The 16,099-nt window shown below is 42.6% G+C and overlaps 1 protein-coding gene across 1 annotated transcript in view; it reads right to left on the bottom strand.

Annotated features, from left to right (window-relative positions):
- Positions 1-1,197: 1,197 nt before the first annotated feature.
- The window catches only part of kdm6a (lysine (K)-specific demethylase 6A), a 37,647-nt gene continuing 22,745 nt past the window's right edge, over positions 1,198-16,099 (bottom strand). The window contains exons 10-30 of the mRNA XM_033986568.2: positions 14,630-14,756; positions 12,047-12,145; positions 10,974-11,193; positions 10,594-10,734; positions 10,172-10,264; positions 10,028-10,102; positions 9,760-9,867; positions 9,232-9,603; positions 8,361-9,154; positions 7,983-8,112; positions 7,729-7,834; positions 7,242-7,447; positions 7,114-7,163; positions 6,951-7,025; positions 6,728-6,876; positions 6,501-6,615; positions 6,240-6,427; positions 5,324-5,465; positions 3,293-3,419; positions 2,155-2,325; positions 1,198-2,066 (exon numbers count right to left, since the gene is read on the bottom strand). Coding sequence (XP_033842459.1) covers positions 2,040-2,066; positions 2,155-2,325; positions 3,293-3,419; positions 5,324-5,465; positions 6,240-6,427; positions 6,501-6,615; positions 6,728-6,876; positions 6,951-7,025; positions 7,114-7,163; positions 7,242-7,447; positions 7,729-7,834; positions 7,983-8,112; positions 8,361-9,154; positions 9,232-9,603; positions 9,760-9,867; positions 10,028-10,102; positions 10,172-10,264; positions 10,594-10,734; positions 10,974-11,193; positions 12,047-12,145; positions 14,630-14,756 — 3,515 coding nt within the window. The 3' untranslated portion in view covers positions 1,198-2,039. The remainder of the gene's footprint in view (positions 2,067-2,154; positions 2,326-3,292; positions 3,420-5,323; positions 5,466-6,239; positions 6,428-6,500; positions 6,616-6,727; positions 6,877-6,950; positions 7,026-7,113; positions 7,164-7,241; positions 7,448-7,728; positions 7,835-7,982; positions 8,113-8,360; positions 9,155-9,231; positions 9,604-9,759; positions 9,868-10,027; positions 10,103-10,171; positions 10,265-10,593; positions 10,735-10,973; positions 11,194-12,046; positions 12,146-14,629; positions 14,757-16,099) is intronic.

The raw sequence follows: 16,099 nt of genomic DNA on the forward strand, positions 1-16,099 counted from the left end.
CTGGAGACGTCCGTGTGCAGGAACGAGCATCGTGAGTTCGGTTTATTTCAATAAAATGATAATAGCGGCTCAGTTGGTAGAGCACGTGTCCAGGGATCTGAAGTTTAACGGGTTGAATCCTGCTTTTAACTTAAAAAAAAAAAAAAAAAAATCCGCAGAGTTGGACCAGTTCATAAACTTTAGCAGGGGTCCCATGTGTCGCTTCTTACCCCGGGCCCCCTAATTTCTGTGGACGGACCTGACTATACGTTCCTGTGTGTTTAGTCTTAGGTTGTTGGTGCGATTCCAGCTCTCACAGACGAATGCTGTCGTCATTGTGTCCTTAGGCAAGACACTTATGTTATTTTTCTGTTCTACGATATGGTTTGAGCTGTGGAGGGTCGATAAATAAACTTATGCCTCGTTATAGATGCAAACGTTTTTCATTCAAGTCATTTCTTTATTACAGCTCATGTTTTTTCAGAATAATCGATTAGCTCAAGTCAGGGGTGTCCAAACTTTTCTCATTAATTAAAAACACAGATAAAGCCGAGGGACAATTGAGGTCGTCTGGTCGCGAAAACAGTGAATACTTCAAATCTGCGTTATTAAAAGTTAGACTGAAACACTAGACTTTTATTCACGTTTACATCCTCAACGGGACACATTCGATATTTGATATGAGCTCGTTTCAGAAATGTACAATAAAAAGGACAAATTCAGTTTGAGGCTGAGAAAAATTGATCTGCGGGCCGCATTTGGTCTCCGGGCCACAGGTTGGACATGCCTGGCTTAAGTAAAATAGATTTAATTTAGCAAAACGTGTTATTGTGACAGTCTTAATGATCACTTCACATCGTCTCAGAGTATCACATTTATATTTTTAACTACTATTATCAATATTTGTGTTAATATTTCTGTAAATTTGTTATCTTAAGACTAAAATAGTACTTTCTGAGAGGACCCTGGCAATAAAACCGCAGTACTGTAATCCAAAAAGCTGGAATATTGCGTAGAAAAACTCTGATGCTAGCGTAGTTGGTACAGCGCTCGTCCACTGATCTGAAGCTTGACAGTTCGAATCCCGCTCTCGATATTAAACGTTATCGGTAAAACGGGCAGATCCATCCACCCTCAGGTTAATATAGAGTTGTAAAAAACACAATCCGATGTTGTTTTAATCTTATTCTTGCACCAGAGAGAGAACAGCACCAGACATAAAGCCAGTTCTGGTTTATTAACGCGTAAAACATCCTTCAAACAATAAACAAATTTTAAACAGGTCTCTGTACAATGCTCTCGATGCAGTTTCATTTATATAGAAAACTTATGAGAAGCCGTGTTCAAAACCACAACGCTTCCTCGGATTTTATGGCAGGTACTCTTATAAAAAAAAAAAAAAAAAAGACAGCATTCCATCAACAAATATTTTCAACCAATAAATATGCATTTTATAAATAGTATAAATTTACATCCACATAAAAAAAGTGAACTCATATCTGTGCAACCCTTTTGTGTCACTGGTCACTCTATGCCTCCGCCTCTCCCCACACAACCCAAACACCGAGACTCGCTCCAGCAAAACCTGTTGTGTTCTGAAACTGATTTGTGAGCCGTTTTACCGTATTTAAGACCAGCTATGCTAAAAATCTCACAGATCGTAGGAGAAATGCTTGTGTGAACATACAAAAAAAAAGAAAAAAAAGTGGAAAAATCAGTAGTCTTTGTGTGAATTTGAAAACATAATATGTACAAAATAATTTCAAATGTTTTATGGGTTGTGTTTTGCAAAGAAGTCCAGTTGGGCCCGAAGTAGAACAGTCAAGTTCTATTAATACAAGGAGCTGCCATTCCCCTTACATCCACCAGGGGGAGGCACACCACACTGAGCAGGTTGCATAGACACACAGCTTACAGCAGCTGCCATTGGGAAAAGCTACAGAGTGCAGTTTGGGGACTGTCACCATTTTTCCTGAATATCAGAAACAAAAGGGTTCCTGGAGGGGTTCCCAGTAAATTCACTGCGGTTCTAAAAGTCCTTAGAACGACGAGGGATCAGGTCAAGACGAGGAAGGCAGGGGACTCGCCTGTCAAGACAACACAAGGATTAATAAACATCCAACAACGCGGATAAAGACAAGGAGCGGATACGGAGGCGACGTGGGCGGTGCTTACAAGAGTGAACTGGTCGTAAACCTGCATGAGGTCCTCCATCTTGTATTGTTCTAGCACCACAAAGTTGTCCAGGTTAGTGCTCCCCCTACGGGCACAGTCCTGGCAATGCACCACGTATGTTTTTCTGCTGTTGCTTTCAGTGGTGACAAACAGCAGGTTGAATACTTCCACCTAAAACACATGACAACGGACATTAAACGTTATTAAAGATGTGGTGAGGTTTGTATTAAAGACGCCCTGTTGTGTTTGTGTCTGTGGATCATTTTGTTAGAATTTACACATTTTAAAATCGCAGTATTCATCAAAAAAGACCTAATAAAAGAAACAAGTCCGCTGATTTCTGAGTTAGAATACCACGGTGTCCAATAGGAGCTGACGTCGCTTTAAACGTAATCACAACAAAGCGCCACATGCTGTCAGCGCCCCCTATGGACAGATGCACGTCACACTAGCGAGCGGCAGACTTTTTCTCCATTTGTACCAAAATGACGACGCAAAATAAAATTAAAGTACAAAGTAAGTACGTCACAGAGGACGTGTACCAAGGACGAAAATACAACTTCTGAGGGTCAGCGAAAAGGAAATGACTAAACCGTGTTCAAAAGCTCTGAAAAACTGATTTCGCAGAATGGGTGTGTTTTAAACTATAGCATATTTATAATTAGTTCAATGTAAATCGCAAAACTGGTTTAAAAAGAAACGGGTTTGTACAGACCCCACCTCTCCAGAGCGAGTAGGAGATTCTCATTTATGTGGCTTTATTATAGAAAAATGGCCATGTGACATTTTGAACCCGACATGTGTGACCCGAGTCTCAATGTTTGGAATATCTGCAAGTAAATACACAGCTATAGAACTACAGGGAGATGGGGGGGAGGTGAAAACGGCGATTTTCTGTGCACTCAAGCCTCAAATGCAGGACAATACATAAAAAATAAAAATACTAAAACACACATGAATCAGTCCAAATACAACTTCAAGTAAGATTATTATGAGGCAACTATGTTAGAAAAAAACAAAACAAAAAACCTCACTCCTATCCCGTAGCCCCTCGTCCCTGTGTCTCTGTGTCTGTCTCTGTGTGTGTGTGTGTCGGGGTGTGTCTGTGTGTGTGTGTGTGTCTCTGTGCGTGTCTCACCTCACAGATACTACAGTAGTGAGCCGGTTCGTTGTTCGTCCTCCCGTGCCACACCAGCTCCTTCCCGGCTCCCTCCAGATGCTCCCTCTGCAGCTGACACTGCCTCAGAGTCCTCAGCAGACAATACCTAAAACAACAACACACGAGAGGGTGTGTTTACAGACCGGGACAGAGTGAGGGATGAAGGGAAGGGACGAAGGGAGGAAGGGAGGAAGGGACGAAGGGAGTGAGGGACGAAGGGAGGAAGGGACGAAGGGAAGGGACGAAGGGACGAAGGGAGTGAGGGACGAAGGGAGGAAGGGACGAAGGGAGTGAGGGACGAAGGGAGGAAGGGACGAAGGGAAGGGACGAAGGGACGAAGGGAGGAAGGGACGAAGGGAAGGGACAAAGAGAGGAAGGGACGAAGAGAGGAAGGGACAAAGAGAGGAAGGGATGAAGGGAAGGGACAAAGAGAGGAAGGGACGAAGGGATGGGACAAAGAGGAAGGGACGAAGGGAAGGGACAAAGAGAGGAAGGGAGGAAGGGAGTGAGGGACGAAGGGAAGGGACAAAGGGAGGAAGGGAGGAAGGGACGAAGGGAAGGGACAAAGGGGAAGGGACAAAGAGAGGAAGGGACAAAGAGAGGAAGGGATGAAGGGAAGGGACAAAGAGAGGAAGGGACGAAGGGATGGGACAAAGGGAAGGGACAAAGAGAGGAAGGGACGAAGAGAGGAAGGGACAAAGAGAGGAAGGGACAAAGAGAGGAAGGGATGAAGGGAAGGGACAAAGAGAGGAAGGGATGAAGGGAAGGGACAAAGAGAGGAAGGGACGAAGGGATGGGACAAAGAGAGGAAGGGACGAAGGGATGGGACAAAGAGAGGAAGGGACGAAGGGATGGGACAAAGAGAGGAAGGGATGAAGGGATGGGACAAAGAGAGGAAGGGACGAAGGGATGGGACAAAGGGAAGGGACAAAGAGAGGAAGGGACGAAGGAAGAAATAGAGAAAGGGACAAAGGGACAAAGTGAGAACGGGACAAATGGGCAAGGGGAGAACGGGACAACGAGAGAAAGGAAGAAAGGGACAAAATGGACAAAGGAATTGTGATAAAAAAGGGAAATAATAGTGTTTACATTCGAGGTGTGATGATCCAAATCTCACAGTATGATATTTATTACGATATTTTGTGGAAGCGAAGAAAATTATGAATAAAATCATGAATATGCTACAGTTAGGTCCCTAATCCTCAGCGTAGAGTTTACCGCCCGCGTCAATCATGTTTATCTTTACGAACATGTTAAAATCCACACATTTAGTAACCTGTAAGCTGAACCAGGACTGAACCAGGACTGAACCAGGACTGAACCAGGACTGAACCAGGACTGAACCGGGACTGAACCAGGACTGAACCAGGACTGAACCAGGACTGAACCAGGACTAAACCAGGACCCTTCTGTTTCTCATATTGAACAGAAAGGAGCAGCAGACCACACAGGACAACCACAGAAAAAAAACAGGTTCAGCTTCAAAAGGTTAAATAACATTCCAGTTCTATATTGAAAGTAGAAAATTAATAAAACAGTCCAATGCTGGGACTGTTTTTAACATTATTTTGACTTATTTGGACATTTTACAGTAACTTTGTCCCAGATACATAGAAAAGTCATATCCAAGTCAAACCAGCACAACACTGGGTGAAAACCACAGTTATTTAAGCCTAAAAAGGTAAAATAAAAAGCTCTAATTCAAACATATAGATGATAAAGTTAAAAGAACAAGTACTAGCTCCTCTTTTTGCCCAATTAAAACGCTGATAACTGTAAAAACGCCGTGTAAGTCTCAGTTTTAGCTCAGCACACACACAGATCTGAACAGCAATGGGTCAGAAACGGAAAACATGATCAGATAAATGTTTCTTCTATGTGTAAATTTCTTTCTTATTCAATTCTTGTGACACTAATGGAAAGAGTGTGGACCTGCTCTACATAAGTGTGAGTGGGACAGGGCAGGGCAGCCACAAGAGCGGGGAGTTGGGTCACACGGCGCTTTCTTACTTGATCATCTCAAAGAGCTTGTGATCAGACACTTTAATGTTCCGAGCCAAGTTCCAGGACAGGTGGATCATGGGAACGATGGACTTGACGCTCTGCAGTTTGTTCCATTCGTATCGCTCCACGGCCAGTTTGTACTGATGAGCTGAGGACCACGGTGGAGGGTTTTATGTGGAAAACACCAAACAAACGACAGATCAATACAATTATACAAGTTAGAAGATGTTTGGAATTATATAGCAGCATTATACCAACTTATCGTTCTATACACGACGCTGGAACAACACATTTTTAGGGTCAATATTTATTTTTAGTAATTTTTCGGCTGTATGATCAGATTTAAGTCTTATCCCCAAGCCCCTCACTCCCATCTCCTCAGCCCTGTCAAAATAACACATTAGAAAGTTTGATATATCGCTAATTCAAACCAGTGATCAAATAAAATGTGGTTTACAAAAAAAAAACTACAAAAAACCCCACTTTATTTACTATACTCCATATGTGTTCATTCATAGTTTTGATATCTTCAGTGAGAATCAGCAATAAATTGTCATGAATATAGAGAAAACAAACATTAAAAGTGTATTGACCTTATTCAGCCCCGCCCACTTTTCCAGTAAATGCAACGAAACAGTTTTTTATTTTGGGGTGACACTTCCAGTTTTGTGGGAATCCCGTCAAATGTTCAATGTTTATGTGCAACAACAAATCAACACTGCACTGATTCTCTGGGGAGCTTTAAAACGGCTCTGTGGCTCATATAGAAATTATTTGCTGTCAAGATCAGCAGCTCCAAACTAAATAAAAAAAACCCAACGGTGATGGTGGTGCTCGAGGCAACTTCCAGAATAAAGTGAATAGAAAACAAACAAAAAAACAATAAAAGTGTATATGGGTAATGATTAATAATGCCATTCACCTGTGAGAGGCCCCACGTTCCAGGCGATGTTGTTGCACCAGCCGATGGCCTGGACCCAGTGGATGGTTCCCGTGTTGAGCCAAACCAAGTCCCCCGGGCGCTGTATGAAGCGGTACACGGGAACACTGGCCTCGTACAGATCCTCCAGGTTAGGCCACCACGAACCCATCAGGAAGTTGATGTTGTTTCTGAGAAGCAGAAGTGTCGTAAACATTTCAAAATGTGAAGACATTTTTAAGAAGAAATTTGAGAGAAACTTACTTTTCACAGAAGTCATTGATGACTCCCCAGTACGTTTCAGGCACCGCAAACCACTCGCAGTCTCCAGGGCCGATGTTAATGTTCACAGAGCAGAAGTTATTGTTCTCCTGGTGACCTGCAGAAGATGAGAGCGTCTATAAGAGCTTCACTAAACCGGCAGTGACAGGTGCGTCGGCAGGTGAAGTGACAGGTGCATCAGTGAGTGAAGTGACAGGTGCACTGTGTACCTGGCGTCCGGCTCCCTGGCACCTTCATGTAGAGCTGCACTGTGTTCATGCCCAGGATGGTGTGGCCCACGTGGCTCAGCAGGTTCCCCGCCGACACCACACGAGAAAACGCCGGCAGTTTACTGAGCTCCTGAAGCTGCTGCTTCCACCTGAAACACACAGGTAGATTATAGACTCAGATTATTACTGTCCCATTAAAATCAGGTGATGAAAAAAAACTTACTTTTTATCATCAGAAAGATCTATGTTGGTGCCAAATTTTAAATTTTTGAAAGGTCCTTTCCTCCTGCGCATTGCACTAAAATAACAATATAACATTATCAAAACAGTATATCAATGGATTTGTTAATAACATAAAACTATTGAGGACAACAGGAGTGACTTACCCGTCTGAGCCAGATTCTGCTTCCATCTCTTTCTTTTTCTCATTTTCCTCCTGTAAAAACATAAAACTCTCACATAAAGAACATAAACAACAGTAAGGCCTTAGTTCCATGTCCCTCGTGTGACTGACCCTCAGAGACTCCTGGAAGGACGAGGCCTGATACTGGGCGTACTTGATGATGGTGGTGTGGGAGCGGCTGCTCTCACACCTCCACATTTTCCTGCTGCCGGTGGGGTCCCAGTTCTCGTCAGTGGGCTGGGCCAGCTGTGTGCGAACCTCCACCAAGTGGTCAGGGTTAGCCTCCACAAGGGTCTTTGTGGAGAACAAGCCCAGGTCTGAAGAAACCCATAAAAGTGTGATTAATATTTTTGCAATTACAAAAAAATAAGCAGCTCGTCTCTGAAATGTGATACTTGGTGCTGAAACACTGCATAAAACACTGGACACGAAACAGCTGGGTCTGAACATAGCACTGTTCATAATGTCACATCTGCAATATCACTTTTAACTTACAGGTGGTGCTGTTGTCAAACATATCAAAGAGATCTGCTCTGCTCCACATTACACTCACCCAGGAGTCATGTGAGGACAGAGGCAGCAGGATCATGGCTCTTACCCAGTTTGAGTGCTCCAGCCAGACCTCGAATGACTGTGACTGGGTTGGCAGCGTTAGTGCAGAACTGGTGTAGTGGAGGATAGAAGGCGTCCCTCTTGTTTTCAAGCTTTAAGAAACAAAAACAACTTTCCATAAAACTGCCTGTATTCTCTCCTGCACATATATCAAACTGTAAGAAGGCATGCATGTGTAAAGAACAAGAATGTGTGTGTGTGTAAAGAGAAGAATGCATGTGTGTGTAAAGAGGCACGCACATAAATACTGGGAGTCGGGGGGTTGAGCTTATCCTTTGGCTGTGGAGGAGAAGGAGGGCCAGGGGGCCGAGGTGGAGGACACTTGTCCAAGACGATGCTGTTTGTAGACAATCCATTCTTTCCCAGATTCCTGAAAAATTAATGGATAAAAGTGATATTTATATCTGCACTCTTCTCTTTTAATGTTCATTTTATGATGATTATTTATGTTTTGATTTGTTGTATTGTGATTTTAATGTCTTTCTTATTCTGTAAAGCACTTTGAATTACTTTGTGTACAAACTGTGCTGTACAAATAAACTTGCTTTGCCCATTTACCAACCAAACTCAAGTTGAACACAGAACACCATCACCTGTGCCTGGTGTGGTTAGCCGTACCTGCAGGCTTTGAGCACCTCACTGGAGCTGGGGTAGATGGAGACAGAGGACCAGGGAGCCAGACCAGCCGGGCTCTTGTGCCGGAGAACACCCAAAGGCTCCACCTTGAGCGGGCTATGCGAGTCCTCTGCCCCCTTCCCGTTGACAGTGGGCCCTTGATTGGAGCTGGAGGGGCTGTTAAGGCAGGACAGGTTGCTAGCGGAGCAGGGAGAGGGGGTGGCGGTCGCTGAGAGCGGCGACGATGCCACAGAGTGCTCTGACGTGGCGAGGACACACGGGTGGACGTTGTTGATTTTCTCTGAGGTGGGTCCTTCGTGGTTACTGCAGTTATTGTTACCATCGTTACTGGTAGTATTGGCTTTTCCCTTTAGCAAGGCTGAGTGCTGAGGATTGTCTGAACTTGTTGCCTTGGAGACAGGGGAGTCAGGCCGCGATAGGCTCGCGGTCAGTCCTGGAGCAGAGGTGGTGCCGGGGCTGAGGGCTGCTCCTGCGCAGTGCCTGCTGGTGGCTTCTGGACCTGACCCGTCGCTGCCCCCTGGAGGCGTGGTGTCTTTGGTGTGGACCCCTGAGGTAGTTGAGGAGTGCAGAGGGGAGGACAAGTGGTTGGGCGTGCTCTGTGGGGACGTGGGAGACAGAGACGAGGCAGAGGAGGAGACAGTGCAGGGCCCAGACGAGTGTCCAACCTGATTTAAAACGCCAGAAGAAGAGAAAGACGTGTGAGGGGAGGACACGGAGGAGAAAGGGGGTTCTCCATTGGGACCTGCCGAATGTGAACCTGGACCTTTGTGTTGTTCCTGGACAGCAAGGATACAGGAATGTTTAAAAGTAAGATTAAAACAGGTAATATATTAACTATAATAATGAAAAAGACCTGAGTGCTATTGTTAAGCGGCTGGCTCCTCCACAGCTCTTCTGGTTGACTGGGGCTAGTGTTGGTGCTGGTGCTGGGGTGACTGGTGGCGGTACAGTTGTGAGGTAGAGAGTTCGACTGCGTGTAAGGCACGTTTCCATTGCTCGCGCTGCCACCTCCCAGACCGGCTGCGTGGGCTGTGTCCACAGAGCCCGTGCTGAGGTGTCCTTTCAGGGCGGACGTGGGACTGGAGGAACAGGAGCCGTTGGCAGTGACGCCTGTGTGATTGGAAGAGCTCACAGAGAGGCCTGCAAGATGGTTCGAGGACTCAGCCAACGGGCCATTGGGGAGGTTTGGCCGAGGCTGTCCCCCTGCTGCTGCCTGCTGCCTCATCTGACGAGTAGAAACACAAACACCCGTCAGTAAAGCCGGAAAATGGGACTGACAAATGCAGAAGATTCTATCAAATACACTATATTTTATTAAATTGGATCAGTTAGAAGCTCATTAATTAGATAAATTCAGTTTTATGTAATATCAAGACCTCACCTGCTGCTGATGCTGCTGCATGAGGGAGAACTGGTTCTCCAGCTGTTCCAGCATTTGAACCTGAGGAGGCTTGAGAGTCGCTCGGTTTGTCCGCAAATGGTCCAAGAGCTGTTTATTTCAACAAAATGTATTCATTTTACCAAAGCGCTTTAAATGCCTTATTCACACTCATTGTGGTTTAGGTGATGAGCTGGTTCTGGTGTGTGTCTTTATATGGAGTAAGGCCATAGACCAACATCTAAATGTTTGTATTTAGTGTTATATTTACCTGAAGTTTCTGAGGTGTTAGGTACCAGTTGGGGATTGGTTGTTGATTTGAGCCGTTCGTTAATGGCTCTGCTCCCTGGAGAGAAGAATCGACACAGTCAATCAAAGCCCATCGCCCTCGTAGTAAACTGTGTGCTGTCATTACCTTGACTGGGCTGGCAGTGCGTTTCCTCTTGGCAGGACTGATCTGTGAGTCTGTGTGATTGCTCGCAGACTGGTCTACATTCGTCTTACAAGGCTAGAAACGACACAAGTCCATACACATGTTTTTATTCAATCCAACAGAACAAAAACAGACAGATTCACCATCACTAAACCATGTGTTTTTTACTATGAGCACATGTAAAACTAAAGCTTGTGTTTGTGTTTCCAAAACAAAAAAACATCTCAAATTACATAAGTATCACAAAAGAAAGAACAAACTTAAAAGGCCCGACAGATAATATCTCTTAAACGTGTAATGACAGATCTCTGGAGGTGTTACATTAGAGTAAAAAGGTGAATTTTTTGGCTTCTGTTATAGTGTGACATTGGAGAGGACGTGTTGCACTGGGGCGGAGGGCTCACCTGCTGTGTCTGTGCCGTGTTCAGGGCTCCCTGTCGGGACGTGAGCTCAGCGGGGATGGGAAGGCTCCATGCCTCTTCAATACTAGGAAGCATTTTGCTCTTGTTCTGCACACTACCCGGCTGTAGGTTACACAACTGGGCCTAGGACAAAACAAGGCAAAGACAAAAAGTGTGGGTTCTATAGGAAAGAATACAAGTTCTACTGTAAAACATGGCTCTATATGAATACAGATACAGAGAATATGCCAGTGTGTAAGAACATGGAACGGACTGTTTCAAATCAAACTCATCTGCAGGTGAGTTCCTCAGGTCTCTGCTGCAGGTCACCTCAGACTCAGAGGTTTGATGTGCTGTGTGAGGGCAGCCATGTTGTAACTCACCTGCAGAAGTTTGATGCGCTGTGTGAGGGCGGCCATGTTGAGGCAGGATTTGCTCCGTGTTGCATTGATGTAGCACTTGATTGCATCATGCGGCTGGCCGCAGGACTCGTACAGCGTCCCCAGATCCATCCAGGCGGCGGCGTGACTATGGTCCAACTGAACAGCACAGATGTAAGCCTGCAGTGCATCCATAGGCTGGTTCTGCTGCTGGTACAGCACCCTGGACAAACATCAGGCTTAAGTCATTACATGTATGTAATAAAAACAACAGGAACAAACAGATGAATTAGAATATTTATTTTTTGTTGCATCAATGGTGGTTTTCAGATTCATAACATTGTATTTTGTAAATGCACAAATGTTTTATCTGAAGATTTCTATGAGTGACTGAACCCATCAACTTCTTGTTTTACAACCATAGACTGTATAAAAAAATGGACTGAGTGTGACGTCACCCACAGCGTTCAGCTCGGATGAAGCTCATCAAAGTGAGCAATTACAGGGGCTAATTTGGAGCGGAGTTCCACATTTGTAATTCTGACTGCGAGTATCTTAGCGACTAAAGAGCCAATCCAGAGCAAGGCTGAAGGAGGTAACACCCCTCCCCACCTGCACCACTGGTTTGGCAGGGAACGGGTGTTTACCAACGCTGTCAATCAAATCTGTTGCTGTAAGTGACCTCGGGGAAAGAAGGAGCCTGATTTGTCTGTTATTAATGTTCACATCTTGATTTACAGACACAATAGTGAAATAAAAACCCCAGGATCATGTAGAGCGGGTTAATACGAACATTTAAGACCAAAATAACGAGTCTAACAGCAGCAGGTACAGAGAGGAACCACAGTTTTTCCAATGGAGCCACAAGCGTGCACACAATCACATCCTACTTGGAACGCGGCGGCTAACAGGTTAGCTACGTCCATTTATAGATACAGTCTACAACACACATCTGCATTTAACAGTATTTATGTTCTCTGCTCTTCATCTGCATTAAACATTAGTGGCCTAAATAGTGTTTTGATGTCGTCTCAAACCCAGCACTTCACACAGATTTAGTCATGAGCTGCTCTTACCCTATGGAGCACCAGGTGTCAGCACTGGCCTCTGACTTGTCAATGGACTGTCGATAAGAGATGAAGGCATCCTGCACCTTTCCAATGCTGGAGTAGCACCTGTAAAAAAAAAACACCACAGAAAACTAATTTTAAAAAGGTTTTCTCCACAGGAAAAGACCCCGATGTCAACAACAGACCGCCATTTTGTCTGCCATTCACCTCTGACCTTTCTTACAGACATTACAGACTCAAACGAATGACTAAAGCGTTTCATTCTGCTTTTTATTTACTCCAGCTTATGATTTTTAACAATATTGTAGATTTATAATAGTTTTTGTGTTTTAAATCTGCTCTTAGGTTGTTTAAATATTATCGTTCATCATCTATATTTACTTCAGCGATGCATCAAACTTAAAAATGTGTTACTGTGACAGGGCTAGTTGTGGTATTTTACTTGACCTTACCTTTGCCAAGATGTTTTAGCAAAATAATCTGAGAGCTATATATGAAGAAATTCACACAAAACAGCAATTGGAGATCGATGTGGGTTTGTCCATGGCCGATTCCGATGCTGATAATTTAGACACAAAAACTAAAATAACGGCAATTTAAAAGAACAAAAAACCTACAAGAAAGTGGCGTAGTGACATTTTGTGTAATTACCTATTGAACTCAAGTGTTCAAATAAAACTTTACAGTGTTTCTCTGGGGTTTGGTGGTTTGGAGGGGACGGGGGTTGGCTTGTGAAAAGACCTATATATATATAAAACGTATAAATTAAATAAAGTATATATTAAACTGATTTACTACTGCTGTTTATCTTACTGTTATATTAAAACTTCCTTGTATTTGAAACAGCTTTCTCAAACTATAAACTGATTTCATTAAAACACCCAAACTTCTGAAAGTGTTTTAATTTTCATATTAAGGCCTTAACTTTTCTTAAGAATCACGCTGTATTACATCATAACTTCAGCAGTGGCTCGAGATCAGCCCCACAGTCAAACAGAAACCTCTTTTCTTCCTCTTTGACCCACAGGCAGAGCACAACTACATTTATGTGTCAAACTAAAGCTGGGTTTGGCTTGTGTTTTGTTTACCTACAATGTGCCACTAAACATTAATACACAGAGTTTATAGCTAATAAAATATGTGACTAACTCAAAACATTCACATGAAAAGACTCAGGTTTACATTTCCATATTTTTTTGACATATTAAATACTAAAAATCTACAGAGGGGATTTATGATCGTATTTTGGATCTATTTGAGTGAACTAGATCTGTTTAATTAGCCTAAAAAATCAAATTCCGCCTCATTTTTTTTAGTTAAAACTTTAATTCCAAATCTGATTTATTAGACAGAAAGTAGAGAGAAAAAAGTGTCTGGATTTTTGTGATTGCAGTAGTTTGTTATGGATTATTTTTGGGACATTCAAAAAATAAATAAATAAAAAACAGCTTTAAATTTCTATATTCTTTTTGTTGACTGTAGATTTTTAGTATTTAATATCTAAAAAATCTACAGAGGAGATTCTGGATCTTATTTTGGATCTATTTGATTAAACTAGATCTGTTTAATTTGGCTAAAAAATGTAGTTCCGCCCCATTTTTTTGAGTTAACACTTTAATAAATCAGATTTGGAATTAGACAGGCAAAGTATGAGAGAAATACAGGACTGGATTTCTATGAGAGCAGCAGATTCTTATGGATTACTGGAACATATGTGGTAAAGACGATGGGGTTTTGACGAAAGGTGATTAACGCTGCATAATTTGATTGACAGAGGAGGGGTGTCCTGACAATGTAATGGCTAAAACAAAATATAAAAGGCCGATAACGGAGTCGCTAAAAAGGGCAAATATCGGTCAAAGAATCTGACTATTTCTAACAGCAATATGACTTAACCCCTTCTGATCCATTAAAAAACACATTTTTGTCATTATTTGGTCAACGCAAATTAGTGGTGGATGAAGTACTTCATTTTGTAAAAGTAAAAGTACAGATACAGAGGTAAAGTTAAGGATTAAAGTACACGTTTAAAAGTAAAAGTATTCCACACAAGTGTTGTTAATTTGTTAAATGGATTCATATTGTTACTGTGACCAAAATATGTCTAATTTTTAACCAATATCTCTAGATTTACACTATTTTTTCTTATGAATTTTGTGTATTTATTTTTACTTGGTCAAAGCTGAAACTTGAAAACGTTTACCACGAACATAGTAAAAATAACCCCTCAAATCAGATGAAAAGTACTTTTACTTTTCAGTCCTGTTCAAAAATGTAGTGGGAGTAGAAAGTACAGATACTGCTCTCAAATGTACTGAAGTAAAAGTAAAAAGTACACACTGTAAAATGTGCTTTAAGTAAACATTTAGGTATCTGTACTTTACTACTTGTACTTCGTTACCTTCCACCACTGATGCAAATAAAGACCATTGCAGTTCTCACACCTTCCAGCAGAGGGCCTCTCGGTGCAGTGACTTTGTGATCACGATTTGTGTCAACCCAGAGGTGTGAGCGCTATCTTAAACACACACACACACACCCCAACACACACACACACACAAACGCACAACGCCCTTGTTCTGCTCTTACCTGCCAAGAAAGTACCAAGACTGGCCCGAGTCTGGGTCTGCTTCTATAGACTTCTGCAGACACTGGATGGCATAGCTGTCCTTGGTGCCTTTGTCTCCAAGCTGCTCTGCTGTGTGATGCATCCAGCCTAAAGAGCAAGAACATAGGAACATCAAGAGCGTGATCAGCTTTGGGCGTTTTAGATCAGGGATAAGCTCCAAACCATCTAGATTTATGTCACGATGTTGTTTCCTCATCACAAACACACGCAAAGTTGTGTTTTGTTTCATTTACACATGTTTAATACACAAACCCTGCAGATTTAGATGACTTCTCTCAAACAAGAAGTGCTCCACTGTGTTTTTAAACTCCACACACCTTCACTAGAATCGTTTGGATCATTTCAGCTCTAGAACGGTCAATCTCTACTGAACTAAAGGTAAAAGGAGCTGAAAATGACTGCACAGGCTGGAAAAGAGCATTTTGAGCATTTTGGGCATGTTTACAAAATGGAGGTTTGCAGGTTCATTAAATTAAATATTAAAACATCCTTCAGTGCAGAGAGGATGAAGTTGCTGCTACGAGACCAAACTGAGCAAAAAAACAAAAACTTGAAAACAGTTTTGCCTGAAGTGTCTCTCCTTAAATAAATGTCCGCCTTTGGGATTAGTTTACTGTGTCCATTAAAAGTTCATTTTCAATTTGATTAAGATTATTATTTTGTCTCACTAAAAACTAGACGTGCAAAATTAAACAAAACTCTGGCCAATATGAGGAATAACTTTCTGTAAAATATATTCAGCATTCAATCTGCCTTACCCTTTATTTATCCATACTTTTTTTCCTCCAAACAAAAAAAAAAAATTACCTCTTCTCCCCCAAACTTTACATAACAAGCTCATAGTGTGTATATATAAATGGACGTAGCTAACGTGCTAACCGCCGCTCAAACGTGAGGCACCTGTGTAATCTGTACAGGTCGCCATGGCAACGTCCGACAGCGAGAGCAGGAACGGCGTTTACGAGTGAATGAGAAGGAATGAGAGGGGGCGGGCTGCGGAGTAAAGGAAAAGACGAGGGGGCGGGGGGATTAAACCTGTCAATGCGCTATGGATATTTTTTTTGTTTTGTTTATTTATTGAGAACATAAATAAGCAGCAATATTTCATAGCTTCAAATCATATTTCGTTACCGACACAAAAGGGCCAGGAAATGAAACGGAAACCTTGCACCTTGTATCGAGACCCCCACGGTCTTAATACGAGGTGTAAATCACTCCCCATAGTTAACAGATCTGAGGCGACATAATTAAACTGCACTGCTCTACGAAAATATATTTAAAAGCCAGTGTTTCCGTCGTGAAAACTGGTACAAAAATAATAAAGACAATAATAAAACTGTGTAAATCATATTCAGTGTTTACAATAGAGCTACAGATATGAGACTACAGTTGTCCCTCGCTATATCGTGGTTCATCTTTTGCAGTCTCGC

Source organism: Periophthalmus magnuspinnatus, chromosome 21, assembly GCF_009829125.3.
Source record: "Periophthalmus magnuspinnatus isolate fPerMag1 chromosome 21, fPerMag1.2.pri, whole genome shotgun sequence".
In the NCBI taxonomy this organism is placed as follows: domain Eukaryota; kingdom Metazoa; phylum Chordata; class Actinopteri; order Gobiiformes; family Gobiidae; genus Periophthalmus; species Periophthalmus magnuspinnatus.